Source organism: Pecten maximus, chromosome 3, assembly GCF_902652985.1.
Source record: "Pecten maximus chromosome 3, xPecMax1.1, whole genome shotgun sequence".
In the NCBI taxonomy this organism is placed as follows: Eukaryota; Metazoa; Mollusca; class Bivalvia; order Pectinida; family Pectinidae; genus Pecten; species Pecten maximus.
Window position 1 is genome coordinate 1,424,830 of NC_047017.1, and position 21,079 is coordinate 1,445,908.

Consider the following 21,079-nt stretch of genomic DNA (forward strand, 5'->3'; position numbering starts at 1 on the left):
CCATAAATGTACTGATGGGCTAAATGATAAGAGAGCTGAAAAGTATTGAAGTGAATGCATGGGTAAAATTTCTGTAGCTATATATGTATATCTTAATTCGGATTTAATCCCCCTCCAATCTCTCGGGTTTGCTGGTAACTGTTGTTGTGCAATGGATTCCGAATGTGATCATTGTATGACAACAAAGGGGTGAAATATCTGTACTGGGTTCCACATAATAGTAACCCTGCTGGGATCTTTTATGTCAAAACGTAAATTGTAGATAGGCTATGGAGATTTGGGGGATAGAAAATAATGGCATGTCAAATCAGACATAGCTTTCTCACGGTTATGGAGCACTGCCTGCTGTCTGTTGTAAAGTACAGAAAAGGTGTAGTATCGATTGAAAGGGCTTCAGATGAAAAACTAGGTTATCAACAACTCTTGTGTTAATTGTAGATTTGAGATGTTGAGTCAGTTATTGAAAATTGAAGACGGGGTGTTATAACTAAATTTGAAATAGATATTGATCTAGTTTTGAGCCGGAGTTTTTAACAATAGTCTGGAGTTTTTAGATGTTTTCTATTACAAATCTGACAATCAGAAATCTCTACCAGGACAGGTGCATAGGGTTTGGCTGTACAAGTGTAATAAAAATAAAATGTCAATTAAAAAATGGTATTGAATGTCATTCATGTGTGTGTGTATGACACACTAGTGAAATTTTCTGTTGACAGATTGTTTTAAACAAGGAGCATATTTGTCACCAGCTTTGTCAGATTATCGAAATTAAAAACTGACATTTAATAAGAATCCTAACATGTGACAATGGTTTGGTTGTGTAGCCAGTCGTCTCCTTGCTGTGAAACAGGTGATTCTTGTTCAAATATTTATTTTTTAGTTTATTTTTTTGTGCATTCACACATTTTGGAGCAAAAATGTCAAAGTTAATAAAAGACATAGACCTATATCATAAAGATAAAATTATGACTGGTATTTAGGATTTTCTAAGTAACCTAGGCAAAATGGGATATTTGTTACCGCCCCCGTTATCACTATAACAGAGCAAGTGGTTTATGGGAGATATTTGTATCGAAAATGTTAGTCATCTCATGTGTTTTTGTGACCTGCAATGTATTGTTGAGTGTTGGGGCGAACATATGGAAAATGTCTTTCAGCAGACTTTAGGGGTCTAATCAGTTAATTACACCGACCCTGTTTACTCATCAAGGTAAAAATGTCACCATTTATCAGGTATATCGTTTACTTATGAGAACAATACTGGAGATAATATAACTAGCCATTAGTTGATATCCTGTAATTGAAGACTTATCAGTGTTACTGACCAGAGGAAAATAATCACCGCTCATATAACAGTGTATAGGCTAAGGGGTTTGATGTGAAGCTTGGTTCCTACAAAGGCCCCCCCTCTGGTGCGATATCTATTAAAGGAAGATTATCTGAAGGTTTCTGGTTTGTCTGATAAGCGGTTTGGAATGCAGGGACATGGATAGGCCTGACTACAGAGGATCTCTCTCGGTGGTGTTTTATAGTAAATTTGATACAAAGACAAATAAGAAAAATAAAATAAATACAACCAGAATTTGAATTTTCCGCTGTCTGGCTTAATTTCATTAGGACCGATAGCTAATGTGGTGGAAATTTAATCCATTTCGAGTCTGAAATTATCAAAAAAATTGATACAGTCAAACCTGTCTTAGCAACCACTTGAATTACGTGACTCCCTCCCATATTTGACCCTATTTTCCCCTCCCAATGTTGTTTGCCATACTAATTACCTGAACCTGGATTAAGAGACCACCTGTCATATGTGACCTTTAGGGCCTCCCTTGGAAGGTCATATATGACAGGTTTGACTGTAGTTTCAAAAGCAGAAAATTGTCATCTTTTCTTTTAGTTAAGAATTTGTTGTAAAATATGTAGATACAATATTGGGTCTATATCAGTTTATCTTAAGCCTTTTTGTATAAGGTAACCATATACACCAAGAGTTATTTCGGTGGGACACTTGTCGAGACACTTATCACTAGCCCTCCACATCTGGGTCGTGAGTTTGAAACTCACATGGGGCAGTTGTTTTGTACTGACCACAGGCCAGTGGTTTTTCTGCCAGTACTTCAGCTTTCCCGTCATCTCCAAAACCTGGCACGTCCTTAAAATAGGACATTTAACAAAAAAAAAAAAAATAAACAAAAGTTATTTCCATAGACAAGACAGCCCTTTAATGTTTGTGTAGACTAAAACATGTGCAACCCTACTTACGTGTAGGTGTTCAGACTAAAACTATCAGAGAATTGTATTCTAGTGTCATAACTGTGTCGTAGATAGGATGTGTACGACCCTAAGAGAATTGTATTCTAGTGACATAACTGTGTCGTAGATAGGATGTGTACGACCCTAATGTGTGTGAGGTCTATAACTGTAAGAGAATTGTATTCTAGTGTCATAACTGTGTCGTAGATAGGATGTGTACGACCCTAATGTGTGTGAGGTCTATAACTGTAAGAGAATTGTATTCTAGTGACATAACTGTGTCGTAGATAGGATGTGTACGACCCTAATGTGTGTGAGGTCTATAACTGTAAGAGAATTGTATTCTAGTGACATAACTGTGTCGTAGATAGGATGTGTACGACCCTAATGTGTGTGAGGTCTATAACTGTTAGAGAATTGTATTCTAGTGTCATAACTGTGTTGTAGATAGGATGTGTACGACCCTAATGTGTGTGAGGTCTATAACTGTAAGAGAATTGTATTCTAGTGACATAACTGTGTCATAGATAGGATGTGTACAACCCTAATGTGTGTGAGGATTAACACTGTAAGAGAATTGTATTCTAGTGATAACTGTGTCGTAGATAGGATGTGTACGACCCTAATGTGTGCGAGGTCTATAACTGTAAGAGAATTGTATTCTAGTGACATAACTGTGTCATAGATAGGATGTGTACGACCCTAAGAGAATTGTATTCTGGTGACATAACTGTGTCGTAGATAGGATGTGTACGACCCTAATGTGTGTGAGGTCTATAACTGTAAGAGAATTGTATTCTAGTGACATAACTGTGTCGTAGATAGGATGTGTACGACCCTAATGTGTGTGAGGTCTATAACTGTAAGAGAATTGTATTCTAGTGTCATAACTGTGTCGTAGATAGGATGTGTACGACCCTAAGAGAATTGTATTCTAGTGACATAACTGTGTCGTAGATAGGATGTGTACGACCCTAATGTGTGTGAGGTCTATAACTGTAAGAGAATTGTATTCTAGTGACATAACTGTCATAGATAGGATGTGTACGACCCTAATGTGTGCCAGGATTAACACTGTAAGAGAATTGTACTCTAGTGACATAACTGTGTCGTAGATAGGATGTGTACGACCCTAATGTGTGTGAGGTCTATAACTGTAAGAGAATTGTATTTTAGTGACATAACTGTGTCGTAGATAGGATGTGTACGACCCTAATGTGTGTGAGGTCTATAACTGTAAGAGAATTGTATTCTAGTGACATAACTGTGTCGTAGATAGGATGTGTACGACCCTAATGTGTGCGAGGATTAACACTGTAAGAGAATTGTATTCTAGTGACATAACTGTGTCGTAGATAGGATGTGTACGACCCTAATGTGTGCGAGGATTAACACTGTAAGAGAATTGTATTCTAGTGTCATAACTGTGTCGTAGATAGGATGTGTACGACCCTAATGTGTGCGAGGTCTATAACTGTAAGAGAATTGTATTCAAGTGACATAACTGTGTCGTAGATAGGATGTGTACGACCCTAATGTGTGTGAGGTCTATAACTGTTAGAGAATTGTATTCTAGTGACATAACTGTGTCGTAGATAGGATGTGTACGACCCTAATTTGTGTGAGGTCTATAACTGTAAGAGAATTGTATTCTAGTGACATAACTGTGTCGTAGATAGGATGTGTACGACCCTAATGTGTGTTCGGTCTATAACTGTAAGAGAATTGTATTCTAGTGACATAACTGTCGTAGATAGGATGTGTACGACCCTAATGTGTGTGAGGATTAACACTGTAAGAGAATTGTATTCTAGTGACATAACTGTGTCGTAGATAGGATGTGTACGACCCTAATGTGTGTGAGGTCTATAACTGTAAGAGAATTGTATTCTAGTGTCATAACTGTGTCGTAGATAGGATGTGTACGACCCTAATGTGTGTGAGGTCTATAACTGTAAGAGAATTGTATTCTAGTGACATAACTGTGTCGTAGATAGGATGTGTACGACCCTAATGTGTGTGAGGACTAACACTGTAAGAGAATCGTATTCTAGTGACATAACTGTGTCGTAGATAGGATGTGTACGACCCTAATGTGTGTGAGGACTAACACTGTAAGAGAATTGTATTCTAGTGACATAACTGTGTCGTAGATAGGATGTGTACGACCCTAATGTGTGAGGATTAACACTGTAAGAGAATTGTATTCTAGTGACATAACTGTGTCGTAGATAGGATGTGTACGACCCTAATGTGTGTGAGGTCTATAACTGTAAGAGAATTGTATTCTAGTGACATAACTGTGTCGTAGATAGGATGTGTACGACCCTAATGTGTGTGAGGTCTATAACTGTAAGAGAATTGTATTCTAGTGACATAACTGTGTCGTAGATAGGATGTGTACGACCCTAATGTGTGAGGATTAACACTGTAAGAGAATTGTATTCTAGTGACATAACTGTGTCGTAGATAGGATGTGTACGACCCTAATGTGTGTCAGGTCTATAACTGTAAGAGAATTGTATTCTAGTGTCATAACTGTGTCGTAGATAGGATGTGTACGACCCTAATGTGTGTGAGGTCTATAACTGTAAGAGAATTGTATTCTAGTGACATAACTGTGTCGTAGATAGGATGTGTACGACCCTAATATGTGTGAGGTCTATAACTGTAAGACAATTGTATAGTGTCATAACTGTGTCGTAGATAGGATGTGTACGACCCTAATGTGTGTGAGGTCTATAACTGTAAGAGAATTGTATTCTAGTGTCATAACTGTGTCGTAGATAGGATGTGTACGACCCTAATGTGTGTGAGGTCTATAACTGTAAGAGAATTGTATTCTAGTGTCATAACTGTGTCGTAGATAGGATGTGTACGACCCTAAGAGAATCGTATTCTAGTGTCATAACTGTGTCGTAGATAGGATGTGTACGACCCTAATGTGTGTGAGGTCTATAACTGTAAGAGAATTGTATTCTAGTGTCATAACTGTGTCGTAGATAGGATGTGTACGACCCTAATGTGTGTGAGGTCTATAACTGTAAGACAATTGTATAGTGTCATAACTGTGTCGTAGATAGGATGTGTACGATCCTAATGTGTGTGAGGTCTATAACTGTAAGACAATTGTATAGTGTCATAACTGTGTCGTAGATAGGATGTGTACGACCCTAATGTGTGTGAGGTCTATAACTGTAAGACAATTGTATAGTGTGATAACTGTGTCGTAGATAGGATGTGTACGACCCTAATGTGTGAGGATTAACACTGTAAGAGAATTGTATTCTAGTGTCATAACTGTGTCGTAGATAGGATGTGTACGACCCTAAGAGAATCGTATTCTAGTGTCATAACTGTGTCGTAGATAGGATGTGTACGACCCTAATGTGTGAGGATTAACACTGTAAGAGAATTGTATTCTAGTGACATAACTGTGTCGTAGATAGGATGTGTACGACCCTAATGTGTGTCAGGTCTATAACTGTAAGAGAATTGTATTCTAGTGTCATAACTGTGTCGTAGATAGGATGTGTACGACCCTAATGTGTGTGAGGTCTATAACTGTAAGAGAATTGTATTCTAGTGACATAACTGTGTCGTAGATAGGATGTGTACGACCCTAATATGTGTGAGGTCTATAACTGTAAGACAATTGTATAGTGTCATAACTGTGTCGTAGATAGGATGTGTACGACCCTAATGTGTGTGAGGTCTATAACTGTAAGAGAATTGTATTCTAGTGTCATAACTGTGTCGTAGATAGGATGTGTACGACCCTAATGTGTGTGAGGTCTATAACTGTAAGAGAATTGTATTCTAGTGTCATAACTGTGTCGTAGATAGGATGTGTACGACCCTAAGAGAATTGTATTCTAGTGACATAACTGTGTCGTAGATAGGATGTGTACGACCCTAATGTGTGTGAGGTCTATAACTGTAAGAGAATTGTATTCTAGTGTCATAACTGTGTCGTAGATAGGATGTGTACGACCCTAATGTGTGTGAGGTCTATAACTGTAAGACAATTGTATAGTGTCATAACTGTGTCGTAGATAGGATGTGTACGATCCTAATGTGTGTGAGGTCTATAACTGTAAGACAATTGTATAGTGTCATAACTGTGTCGTAGATAGGATGTGTACGACCCTAATGTGTGTGAGGTCTATAACTGTAAGACAATTGTATAGTGTGATAACTGTGTCGTAGATAGGATGTGTACGACCCTAATGTGTGAGGATTAACACTGTAAGAGAATTGTATTCTAGTGTCATAACTGTGTCGTAGATAGGATGTGTACGACCCTAAGAGAATCGTATTCTAGTGTCATAACTGTGTCGTAGATAGGATGTGTACGACACTAATGTGTGTGAGGACTAAAACTGTAAGAGAATTGTATTCTAGTGACATAACTGTGTCGTAGATAGGATGTGTACGACCCTAATGTGTGTGAGGTCTATAACTGTAAGAGAATTGTATTCTAATGACATAACTGTGTCGTAGATAGGATGTGTACGACCCTAATGTGTGTGAGGTCTATAACTGTAAGAGAATTGTATTCTAGTGACATAACTGTGTCGTAGATAGGATGTGTACGACCCTAATGTGTGTGAGGATTAACACTGTAAGAGAATTGTATTCTAATGACATAACTGTGTCGTAGATAGGATGTGTACGATCCTAATATGTGTGAGGTCTATAACTGTAAGAGAATTGTACTCTAGTGACATAACTGTGTCGTAGATAGGATGTGTACGATCCTAATGTGTGTGAGGTCTATAACTAAGAGAATTGTATTCAAGTGACATAACTGTGTCGTAGATAGGATGTGTACGATCCTAATGTGTGTGAGGTCTATAACTAAGAGAATTGTATTCTAGTGATAACTGTGTCGTAGATAGGATGTGTACGACCCTAATGTGTGTGAGGATTAACACTGTAAGAGAATTGTATTCTAGTGACATAACTGTCACCTATTGTACAAGGGGACAGATATAATCCTTTAGGTTAGTCATACCTCAGCTGTAGAGAATAACCTGTCACACCAGAACGCCTCATTGTCAAAGAATGTTGGTAAATTATATTGTTGGCAATTTAAAGAAAATAATACATTTCTCCAGTACTAAATTACACTGACACCAAAAGAGATTTTTTCCCACCATAGCAAGTTCACGATTGTCCTGATTAAAAAAAAATGTTTGCCTTTCAGAGTAGAACGAGTTGAAATGGGATAATTACACCTGGTGCACCCTTGATCAGATTTGTAATTCTAAGGTGATAGATTTCATACCAAGTATCATTCAATCATTCTAGTACTAATCCCAGAGCATTACATCTCAATAGAGACAGTACATTCAGGTACAGACTTCCTGGATCCCAGGCTCCTACATCTGTACTGTTCCCAGACCCCTACATCTGTACTGTTCCCAGACCCCTACATCTGTACTGTTCCCAGACCCCTACATCTGTACTGTTCCCAGACCCCTACATCTGTACTGTTCCCAGACCCCTACATCTGTACTGTTCCCAGACCCCTACATCTGTACTGTTCCCAGACCCTTAAATCTGTACTGTTCCCAGACCCATACATCTGTACTGTTCCCAGACCCCTACATCTGTACTGTTCCCAGACCCCTATACATCTGTACTGTTTCCAGACCCTTAAATCTGTACTGTTCCCAAACTCCTACATCTGTACTGTTCCCAAACCCCTACATCTGTACTGTTCCCAGACCCCTACATCTGTACTGTTCCCAGACCCCTACATCTGTACTGTTCCCAGACCCTTAAATCTGTACTGTTCCCAGACTCCGACATCTGTACTGTTCCCAGACCCCTACATCTGTACTGTTCCCAGACCCCTACATCTGTACTGTTCCCAGACCCCTACATCTGTACTGTTCCCAGACCCTTAAATCTGTACTGTTCCCAGACCCATACATCTGTACTGTTCCCAGACCCCTACATCTGTACTGTTCCCAGACCCCTATACATCTGTACTGTTCCCAGACCCTTAAATCTGTACTGTTCCCAAACTCCTACATCTGTACTGTTCCCAAACCCCTACATCTGTACTGTTCCCAGACCCCTACATCTGTACTGTTCCCATACCCCTACATCTGTACTGTTCCCAGACCCCTACATCTGTACTGTTCCCAAACCCCTACATCTGTACTGTTCCCAGACCCATACATCTGTACTGTTCCCAAACCCCTACATCTGTACTGTTCCCAGACCCATACATCTGTACTGTTCCCAGACCCCTACATCTGTACTGTTCCCAAACCCCTATACATTTGTACTGTTCCCAGACCCTTAAATCTGTACTGTTCCCAGACCCCTACATCTGTACTGTTCCCAGATCCCATACATCTGTACTGTTCCCAAACCCCTGTACATATATACTGTTCCCAGACCCCTACATCTGTACTGTTCCCAGACCCCTACATCTGTACTGTTCCCAGACCCCTACATCTGTACTGTTCCCAGACCCATACATCTGTACTGTTCCCAGACCCCTACATCTGTACTGTTCCCAAACCCCTATACATTTGTACTGTTCCCAGACCCTTAAATCTGTACTGTTCCCAGACCCCTACATCTGTACTGTTCCCAGATCCCATACATCTGTACTGTTCCCAAACCCCTGTACATATATACTGTTCCCAGACCCCTACATCTGTACTGTTCCCAGACCCCTACATCTGTACTGTTCCCAGACCCCTACATCTGTACTGTTCCCAGATCCCTACATCTGTACTATTCCCAGATCCCTACATCTGTACTGTTCCCAGAACCCCTACATCTGTACTGTTCCCAGACCCCTACATCTGTACTGTTCCCAGATCCCTACATCTGTACTGTTCCCAGACCCCTAAATCTGTACTGTTCCCAGATCCCTACATCTGTACTGTTCCCAGACCCCTACATCTGTACTGTTTCCAGACCCATACATCTGTACTGTTCCCAGACCCCTACATCTGTACTGTTCCCAGACCCCTACATCTGTACTGTTCCCAGACCCCTACATCTGTACTGTTCCCAGACCCCTAAATCTGTACTGTTCCCAGATCCCTACATCTGTACTGTTCCCAGACTCCTACATCTGTCCTGTTCCCAGACCCCTAAATCTGTACTGTTCCCAGACCCCTACATCTGTACTGTTCCCAGACTCCTACATCTGTACTGTTCCCAGATCCCTACATCTGTACTGTTCCCAGACCCCTACATCTGTACTGTTCCCAGACCCCTACATCTGCACTGTTCCCAGACCCCTACATCTGCACTGTTCCCAAACCCCTACATCTGTACTGTTCCCAAACCCATACATCTGTACTGTTCCCAAACCCATACATCTGTACTGTTCTCAGACCCATACATCTGTACTGTTCCCAGACCCCTACATCTGTACTGTTCCCAAACCCATACATCTGTACTGTTCTCAGACCCATACATCTATACTGTTCCCAAACCCATACATCTGTACTGTTCCCAAACCCCTACATCTGTACTGTTCCCAGACCCTACATCTGTACTGTTCCCAAACCCCTAAATCTGTACTGTTCCCAAACCCCTAAATCTGTACTGTTCCCAAACCCCTACATCTGTACTGTTCCCAGACCCATACATCTGTACTGTTCTCAGACCCCTACATCTGTACTGTTCCCATACACATTACTGACTGTTCATACCATACAACAGTTTTTATTTTGGAGTTTAGTTCAAAATCGTCCAAAAAGGTTGTAATCTTTAAAATGTCACAGTGTTCTCTAGTAATTAACAATGACTAAGTCTTTTGTTTTATCAGTAAACTGTGACAATCTACACCACAACAACACTACAATAAGATGGTATAACAGATTATCTTTGTTATTTACTCAAATTTGTTTGGACTTGATTTGTTTTTCTGGGACGTTTCTTACGACATAGGTCTTCATCAGAAATTGACCTTTGTATCAAATCACATTGTACCAGTACTTATATTTGTCCTAGTGTTGTACTCCGGTTGTTATATCCAAACAAATTCTCCACTTAAATCTTCATTCCGTGAGTGATACTTGAATGAAAGAATTCTGTTAGCTTTTCACAAATCTGATGATTTCTTTTAAAGGATTTGTGTGTGTTATTACTGGCTTTAAACCTTTTAGTATACACAGATGGTAGATATATGATAAGTTTAAAGGGGGTATCAGATTGATACATACCACTGACGAGGAACAAAATATTGTGTTACCTTATTATAGGGGGGGACCAGAAATTTGACATATTTAAAACGAGTGGAAGGTTAGCAGGTTAGCTAATATGCATAAATGACATAGATGCATTCAAAAGCAGATGAATGTTACAGGCCCATTGGGCCTCTTATTAAGACAAATGAAGCAATGTTGGTCAGAATTAAACAAGGTGTCAGCTGACCAATTTGTCAAGGTTAACAGTCAGAGGTCAAGATCACTGGGTCAAACGTCAAGCTCAAAATTTTGTATCTTTCCTCTGAGGAACATTTTAAAATGATATTACGAAAGAAAGTTGGTCATAATTTTACATGAAGTCAACTGACCAAAGTTCAAGGTCAACAGGTCAAAGGACAAGATCATTTGGGACCAAGGGTCAAGGACAAGGTGGATCTCTGATTATGACCCTGGCACTTAGGCTCTTAATTGGGAATAATTATAAGGTTTAAATAACACAATTCAAAGCTAACAAATGAGTTTTATACTTATTTTCATTTCCATTTGCCCAACAAGCATGGAGGTGGATTGGGAACAAGAGTTGCTTCTGCCAACCTCGAAATATGGGCAGATAGAATCTTGATGATTATGAGGGATATGTTGCCACACCATGGGGCTTTCGATGACCTGTCATAGCTCTAGTTTCACTTATCATTTAACAATGCTGTCATTGTAACTGACCTGCATCCTATACCTCTGTGCTCTTTGGGGAACAAGAAGGGGTACTTATTTCATTCCATTGCAAACAAGACCGGTTTTACAAAATAAAAATAAAAACAATACAATTTTAAAACATTAACCTGTTTATTCCGCCTCATAACATTGATATTGCATTTCAAAATGAAACCTGATCTACTTTTATCTTTCTTATCGTGTAAGAATTTTTCCTGCTGCAAAAATATCCCCTTCAGGCACCAAACAGATTAGATGCGAAACTGTTTTTCTAGCTCTATTTGATTTCTTAGGATGATAAACAGTCCAAACTTCTGCAACAATCGATGCATAGTAATAAGGTTTCATCTTTACCATGTTTATTACACAAGTACACAATTAAATCATAATTCCCCTCTAGTCGTAGGGATTGTGTACCAATTTACCTACCACATGCGTATAATAAAGAAGGATCTAATCCATACATCGCTATTTATACATTTCGGTCGGTTTAAAGAGGGGATTGGTTTTGAGAAGGATCAGTTTTGGGAAGTTGTATCGTATCTGCCTAATGGCCAGAACCAAGATATTTAAATTGGGGGGGGGGGGGGGGATCAAGTAAATGCTAAATTAAGCGTCCCTGTATACAACAAGGGCAGTAGACCACATAGGTTGCAGGGAGATACACCTTAGATAAAATAAGCTGACAGTTACTTGTATGGACATGGCACCTCTGATGTCAGGTAACGCTCCACCTCTCTCATGCAAAACGCACTGTCTGTCATCTGTACACTCAAGCTGCTCGACACAGGGTACCTGTGAGTCCTGTACAGGTAGAGCCGCATTATAGTGCAAGTGTGTAGGTTGTCCACAGATTCTAATGAACAATGATGACCTGGGATTTATTGTGCTATCTTTTCAATATGTGTTCACATACACTTGAAGATTTTTCTTGAAAATATTTAAGTGGAAGGGCGAGAGTTTGATTCATTTGTTACCGGAGGATTATCAAGAGGAATACTGTTATTTCAAACTACAGTGTAAGCTATATACAGAACATTTTGGATTTGGTATTTTGTCATTACTGCTGGTGATCATCCATGTTTTAAAAAAAAGGTGGGATTCTTCAATTTCGTGACTAAATAATGGAATTTTAATTTTTTTTTAATTTGATACAATTGTTATGAGACTATACATTTCAGATTTAGAATTTGACCTTTACGTGGTGAAAGAGAAGGATTTGTATAACTGTTGACAAATGTACCGACAGCTGTATGGAACAGCCATTGTATTTACACTTCAATAATGATGAATTCATTGTTTAAACTCAATACAGTGGATTTTTAATGTTTGATTATATAATATTGACACTGCTTGTGTTATTGGCCTGTTTGCTGTGAAGAAGGTTTTTTAAGTACAATCAATATACACTACAAGTGAATTAGCTAGGGACTAAAGCTTTCAACATTTCTTTATAAAGAGTATACCTAAATTGAGGCTGTACCTCATACTAGTTGTATGGTCAGTTGATTTATGAGTGACTGTGTGAGACTGACCACTGGCTATCATAGAGGACAAAAGGCAGGTGGTGCAGTGTTAGAGTGTAGGTAGAGAGCTACTATTGGACTATAGTCACTTTAAAAACTGCAGCCAGCCTGGACAGTTTGTACATACATTCACAGCTATGTTTAGCTGTTGTGGTCAGTCTGAACCACTGCCAGTACTATATTGACAAACTGACTATTAGGTCAAACTGGACACAGGTGAGCTGGTACAGGTAAAGTCGTTACAGTGTGAGTCACTGACCCAGTGTTTACTAGGGGAGCCAGGGCTATTTGTGGAATGTTATTACAACTGTGTTATTACATGTGGATGAAACCCGGACTCTCTCAACACCGTTCATTTCAGGCCCCACATTTCAGCTATAAACAGGTTTAAACAACAATCAAGATTGACACAATATCGCCAGTGACTGGAGTAGAATCCTATTCTGTATAGTGTACATTTTCGTCAGCTGAGAACTACATCAAATGTTTTGTGGAATTTCAACGATTATTCAAGATGTGAAGGAATTTCATTTCCTTGGTTGATTCTTTACGGAGATTCTTAATAGTTACTTGTGAAAGTGTTGTGTATGTGAATCAGAGTAAAATCCCTGGGAATAAGGGTGTGTTTGTGATTAAATCTCGCCATGAGGCCAGGTAAGTTGATCAAATTGACACTACATTGACAGGGACAGAATATTTCTCATCATACTATTATTAACTGTCCTTACTTATAATACCTGTCTATATACGTACTGGATATCTGCCCTTACTGAATACCTGTCTATACTGAATATCTGTCTACAGGACACCTGTCTACTGAATACACGTACCTATCTATCAGGATACCTGTCTATACTGAATACCTGCCTATACTGGATACATGTCTGTACAGGATACCTGTCTATACAGAATACCTGTCTATACTGAATACATGTATATACTGGATACCTGTCTGTACTGAATATCTATACTGAGTACCTAACTATACTGGATACCTGTCTATAACAACTGTTTTCTATAGAAAATACATGTTGCCTCTATGAAATATTAAGGACTGTGATTTCTTCAGATTAAATTTAATGTGTGAAGGAGGAGATAGTCATTTGAAGGAAGATAATGTATCTACAATATGTCCATCAGATTTCATCTGGTGGCCTGATCCAGTCAGTAAATGTCCACAGAATTAATTTGTTCTCATAGATCTTCTGCCTATAGATAAAGACCTTTGATGTGACTTGTAATAGAATCGTACGATCTTACGAGGGTTTGGTCAGCACAGAGTTTTTCCATCATTTTTCCTCAGAAAAATGTTTATCTTGCTTTATTTAACTTAATAAAGCTTTGGTCAGTTAACATACAACCTGAAAACAGATATTTGAGGGTTTATGTCACAGTCTAATACATAATGAAAAAAAGTTTCTTCAAGTGTTTAGTACATTGTTTTCTATGTGGGAAAATTGAGGCATGAAGATTAAACTACTAGTATACAAGATTTGAGCTTTCAATGTTCATATATATTTTTAATACTGGGCTTTGCTTGACCATGCTTGATAATCTGATCAGAGGGATATTAAGTTTACCTGTGCCAAATCATTTTATAGAAAAATCAAATAAAGCTGGGTGTTGACTTTCTGTCAAATGTTAAGTAGAAATTATTGGTCTTTTAAGTACAGGCAGTGATTGTAGCTCAAGGTGAAAAGGACATAAGTGCTCTAACAATGATATTTTTAGGATCAGGTTTACAATTTGCCTGCAGCGTCAACATAACTGACTCCTTGAGTCGGGTTTTCAGTTGTAATGGACAGATTATTGTCAGGATCAATTTCTAAGGTTAAATTTTCTGACTTTACAATAAAGTTGCCTGGGGGGGTTTGAATTAAGTCAATGTTATTTGAGAGATGATTTTTAACATGAAACATCAAAGAGATTTCTTGTGTAATCTGCATATCACTGCAATCTTTGTGCAGTGGATTGCATAACAAGGTTTGTGTGAAGGCGACATGTTTTATTAACCCTTCTGCTAGGTATATTGACCCAGGAGAAAGACAGGTCAGTAGAATACTTGACAGATTTGCTGTTTTTATGGCCTAGGTATTTATTTATAACCTGTGTTGGTGTTTTTTACAACTTCCTCCTTTGTATGACAAAAGTGATATCTGAGAAGATTTCCTGTCGGAACTGCAGAGATGATGGTCACATGGTCTTTCTGTAAGGAACATATTCAATTTTTTTTTATTTTATTTTCTATAATTTATCAACTTGTAGAAATATTTTTAAAGAAAACATTTATGCCTTTAATGTTCTTCCAACAATTTTACATAAAATGTACATTGGACTAAAATACATACCTTTTCATATAGGTGATATGATAGAAGTGAAATTATCTAATTGTCAATTACAGTGTATTGCTATGGGTAATCTGTCTTATTTCAGACTTTTATATGAATTTAATGAGTTTTTACGACCTTCACATTACAACCCCAAGTTGTATTCTTCAGTTTCGTTTTTTGTAGAGAAAACTATACAAGCCGATAATGATTAGCTGTATAACTGTAGGTATTGAAAGCTCGGGTGTATTGATTACAGCCTTTGTTTAACAACTTCCTTTATTTCTGTAAAAACTCACACATACGGAAATTAACTTATTAACTCAGTAGATAATAAGTTTCTTCATCTGATTCCATTTTTCTGTCTTTCTAGGGAGAGGAAGAAGGTACCAGAACGAGATGCGAGATTCAGCCGGTGTCCCCTAATGGGGTACGTACATTTTAATATTGATTTCACCTGGTAGTATTCTTACAGTTTTCCAACAAAGACAGAAAACATTACACTTTATGCCGGATGTTCCAATCAATTTGTGTGTATTGTTCATTTCTATCGAGAACTCACTTTTTCAATTCGGTTACCTCAGCATCTATTGTGTTAAAGGTGATTCATACCTCCTATTGCAAGAGAGTTCATGAAATATTCATAGTACAGTATTTCATAAGTTGAAAAGAAAAAACAGATGAATGAGTAAAGCAGATGTAAAATTTGCAGGTAATTAGATGTGTGTACCGTTCTGTCCTTATCTGAGCAATATTTGATAGGATAAGATCAATATCATCCGTAATTTGTAAATAATTGACCGCCCAATGGTCCATTGTTCTGGTCACTAGCCTTGACCTTTGTAAGGCCACAGAACTAATATTGTCAGGGTAATAACACCATTATCCATAGTGACCTGTAAAATCACCTTTGTTATCAGGAATTTAATTCTGATAAAAGGCGAGAGAAGCTGCAGTCGATTAATATACAGTATGCATCAGCAACAGTCACCAATAGAAAGCAGCCGTTTGTTTCCTGTATGCATAATTAGGTTTGAAGGGCTATGTATGGATTTGTTTAAATCAATCAAGGATATTTGTGTTAGGGGACATGTTGTTTGAGAGACCATGTTTCACCTGGAGGATAATTTGTCCTTTTACACTGGTGACCCGTGGTTCTGTTGGTTTCATGTTTTCCATACAATCACCTTGGCCTGTTGAACTGACATGTGCCGGAATAAAGAAGTTCTTTGCTGATAATGATATTGATCCAATAGAATTAGGATACACGTTTTTTCTTTTTTATAATAAATGCCTGGCACTTTTACCGTGATTCACAGGCTCTCGACTGACACATGTGTAGGGGGATCAGTCAGCTGGCTGCTATTGTCTCCCACTCATACCTGGATAAAATGCCACTTGACCAGATAAAGGATAATAGTGCTATCACTATTAGTTATGGAAACATACAAAGGGAATATGAAATCTGCTATCTCTGTCGATTAGAGATATTCATACAAACACGCAAGGGAAATCAAAGTTTTCTGAATCAGGACAGTTTATGGGTAGATTTTCAGTCAAATGATGCTTTTATTGCCATTTTATGAGGAAGAAACAGATTAATTTTCCACATTTGGTAGAGTTTCAAAGATACCTGATGACTCAAATTGGCTTTCACCATTTTTTATTCTAAAAAAATTACATGAAAATTTCCTTAATCTTTAAAAAAAAAACCTTCATACAGGATTTGAATTTCCTGGTGTTTTTATCAGAAGTAATAAATTGTGATTTTTTTTTTTTTAATTGTGATTAATTTGAAATTTACTATGTTGTTGGACACAGTGACAATCACTACAGAAATGATTTTTAAATGTTGATCTTGAGAAAATCAATCGCGTATCTAAGTGAAAAGACATTGTAGTGGACAGTGGTATTCATGACTCCGTAATGTTCTGGTAGAGATGTACCTATTAAGGAAATCACCAGAACAGGATACAATGGATACTGTGTGGGCTGACCAGTTTTACCTGATGACCTCTGAGTGACTCGATACCTTAGTTGTTTTTCTTCAATTGTCCCTAGTGTACGCCACAATTGGATGTTAGGTGATGGTGGGAGTGAAGAAACACACGTGGGTGTCAAATTGTTTCCGTATAAGGTATAAGATTTGTGCCATTGTCAATAACATTGTTGATTGCTGTCTGTGCGTTGTGTTGTCCGTGTATTTACTCGTTAGTGACCAACCACTATAGGTCAGAGCAGGCGATGGCTAGATTTTTATGGACTATCAAAAGGCTTTTAAATGTGGCTGTTTGAATAGTGTGAGTTTCCATCTCATGAATTATTTACAATCCTAAGAATGATTTCGGCTTGAAAAGATGAAAGATGTATAGATTTGTAGTAAGATGGGTTCACACACATTGCTTAATTTTATCAGTTTTCTATTTTATGTTATGACCTTCTATACGTATTAAGAAAAGTTTAAATGCTTAGGACCAGGCATCTCTTGCCAAATTGATTTTGAAGTTTTCAATAAAATCTGTTTATTGCTTGTATTTACATACCTGTGAAGTGAAATGTAAAGTAAATCGAATACCTGAGACATTAGGAATACAGAATTAACTATTTCCTCAGTAAACCCAATAAACATAATGTGTTTACCAATGGTACTATAAACAGTAAATTACTAAGGATTCGTTATATTACTAGAATAACATTAGTACGACAGTCCCAGGATGATGCGGTAATGAACTTCATGGTCTAATAGTAAATCTGAACCGATTTATAAAACTATTTATCGAGCCACGGCTCTGTCTCATAGAAGAGAGAAATACCTATTGTTATATATCAGCTGAGGCATAGGCCAGAACCGACCTGTATATCACCTTCCACAACAAATTATTCATGATCTCATAATGCTAACGAACAAATAGCTGTGGAATTCTCCATAAACTATGCCGAAATCAATTACCCTTGATTTTTTTTCTGTGTGTTTTATGGGCGTTACACGACATTAAAAACAAAAATATGTAAAGCAGAGATATTACCCTGTACAAGCATGCCAGAACTGATTATCAGAAATGGTTTTGTAATTAAATGTTGAAACCTAGATATAGAGTGCGGAATTTATCCTGGATGATAAAGCAGGTAAGGACTAGTATGTCCTACACCTTATGGAATGTACTACAGGAAAGAAAAGGTTCACCCTCAACCCCCAAAAAAATGTGTGAATGCTGTTTCGTACCATATTTGATGTGACATATATTTTTTAACAGGTAATTGGGGATAGGTTTAGGGTAAGCCCTCGTTGTTGACACTGAGCGAGATTGGAAACCTCATGCAAAGAAGTCATTACTGACGAAATGGCGGCTAATCAGTCGAGGTGACATAAAGTATTTGGTATCACGCATGGATTATCATTATCAATACAATAAAACATTGGTTTTATTATGACTAACCATTCACTAAAATTAATTAAGACAGTAACGAAGATTAATTAGGGTTGTGACCCTGGTCAGCTGGGAGTGGTGAAACTTTGACCTACATTTTTACAGTACTTTATTTAAGGCTGTCAGAATTGTAAAACTCATTGGTCCATAAAGTTTCTAATTCATAACAAAATTTAATGTCAGTCTCTAGTCATGTGTAACTACGATTTAGAATCTAATTATTGTTGTATACATTTGAAATTTTCTTATATTTTTGTTGAGAGAGAAATTCAAAGCTTCATGTTTCATGAAAAAAATGGGGTACATTCCACACTCACTTCAGATATCTAAGACTGGTTTTATACAACAAATACATCAAGAACTTAAGCAAGTCTATCTCACTTGAACGTAGAACAGTTGTTGACACGTATATCTGTCATTATTCATACTTATGGACCAGGCAATCTAGATGGATGACAGAGATTACTTGAGATATCAGGGTGGGCTTATCTGTGGTCAGATGTGTCAACACACACATCACATCAGTCAGGTTATACAACAGTAAATAGGTCACACAACACGAGAAAGTCAGAATTAGAAAAAAAAACAAAACTTTTAGTGAAAATATGAAACAACAATATCAACTTTTCATTGTATTTCTGATTCAATGATGGTATTAGAAAGCAAAGAAAATATGGTGTTTTAGAGAAACTTGACTTGCAATGAATGAGTTTTGTGCTATTTCATTGCATTTGAACAGACACCTGGCTGGAATCTGGGATATTCACATGTGTATTTTTCTGCATTTATTGGGCCATGAACACCCAGGGTCATTTAGAGGTGGGTCTCCTTGTAGTAGCTGGTGACTACCTCACTGAACAACATACAAGAGGCCCATCACATGGCATATAGAGCAATTGGGATAAAGTGTCTTGCCCATGGACACAACCACGATAGCACAGACCGGTCGGTTTCTCAGCTTCCCGAGAATCACAAACTGACATGGGTAGGGAGTGTCAAACCACGCACCTCGGATCTTAACCTGAGGTAACGTCGCCGACTGTAACTGAGCTATCGCAGCCCCTTACTTCACTTGTCGAAATTCTTTTTGTAATTATAGAATAACAATTAAATGATGCTGGGTTATGTAAATGAAAGCATTGCTGAACACGATAAAGCTTTTAAAGGTGTAACACATACCCAGACATTTAGTCATCAGGTTGTACAATGTTTCCCGATCAGAAAAATCAAAACTTTTACGATCTACTTACAGCAGTTATTACCTGTTCAACATGAACCTACCAAGTAGTTTTAATGATTTACTGGGTGATTATTAAGGCAGCATGTCTGTTAATCTGAATCTGTCACCGTTTGATGATGTCACCTGTCATGTTGTTTGATATGTAATTATACAGCATACTATAAAACATGGACTGGTCTCATCTCATCTCAAAGGTCTGGTCCCAAATTTTAGTTTGGTCTGGCCTCACATTTTTTTTTTTTTATTATTTTTTTTTTTTTTTCTTTCCTGGATACTATTATGTAAAATTTAAATTTAGAAAATTACCAATTTCTGTTAATCACTCTTGTTGCCTCAGATGAAAGTGCAGCAGAGGGTCTTACTGTGGGAGAAAACTACAGTACCTGGAGAAAACAATAAGTCATGAGGTCAGGAAGGTGACCCCATACCTAATACATTGACATCCTTTTTAAGTTATTATTTGTTTACTGGACATAATATCAATTCATGAAAGTATCAAATCAGAAATTCCAGCTGTTATTCGATGCTGCCTTACTTGAACTTGAACAAAGAAAGGAGTAAACCACAAAAATAAGATCCAGAAACATCCATCTTTTATACTACGTTGTAAAAAAACATTGCACGGTAAAAGTGGCAAATGAGAGTGTCACAGAGTGCAATTGGTCAAAGTCTCACAACCTTATCAGACGATGAAGGAGGAGTCTGGTGTGGTATCAACACGGGGTCAATTAACGTCACAGATAAATAATGCCACATGACCATATGTTGAAACATTATCACACTTTTAATGTTCCTGAAAAGGCCAGTTTGTGACTTCATGTTTTACTATGAAGTATGGAAGGTTAATATGTTGTTGCTGCTGTTACCCCCTCCCTATCATAAAGGTGTGATATGACTACATGGACTAACCGCTGGACTCGATACCCCCCACCCTATCATAAAGGTGTAGATATGGTTACATGGACTAACCGCTGGACTCACTACCCCCTCCCTATCATAAAGGTGTATATATGGCTACATGGACTAACCGCTGGACTCGATACCCCCCACCCTATCATAAAGGTGTAGATATGGTTACATGGACTAACCGCTGGACTCACTACCCCCTCCCTATCATAAAGGTGTATATATGGCTACATGGACTAACCGCTGGACTCACTACCCCCCTCCCTATCATAAAGGTGTGATATAGCTACATGGACTAACCGCTGGACTCACTACCCCCCTCCCTATCATAAAGGTGTGATATGGCTACATGGACTAACCACAGGACTCACTACCCCCCTCCCTATCATAAAGGTGTAGATATGACTACATGGACTAACCGCTGGACTCACTACCCCCCTCCCTATCATAAAGGTGTAGATATGGCTACATGGACTAACCACAGGACTCACTACCCCCC

At 38.1% G+C, this 21,079-nt stretch overlaps 1 protein-coding gene across 1 annotated transcript in view; it reads left to right on the forward strand.

Annotated features, from left to right (window-relative positions):
- The window catches only part of LOC117324558 (apoptosis-stimulating of p53 protein 1-like), a 38,743-nt gene extending 23,311 nt beyond the window's left edge, over positions 1–15,432 (forward strand). The window contains exon 4 of the mRNA XM_033880475.1: positions 15,380–15,432. Coding sequence (XP_033736366.1) covers positions 15,380–15,432 — 53 coding nt within the window. The remainder of the gene's footprint in view (positions 1–15,379) is intronic.
- Positions 15,433–21,079: the final 5,647 nt, after the last annotated feature.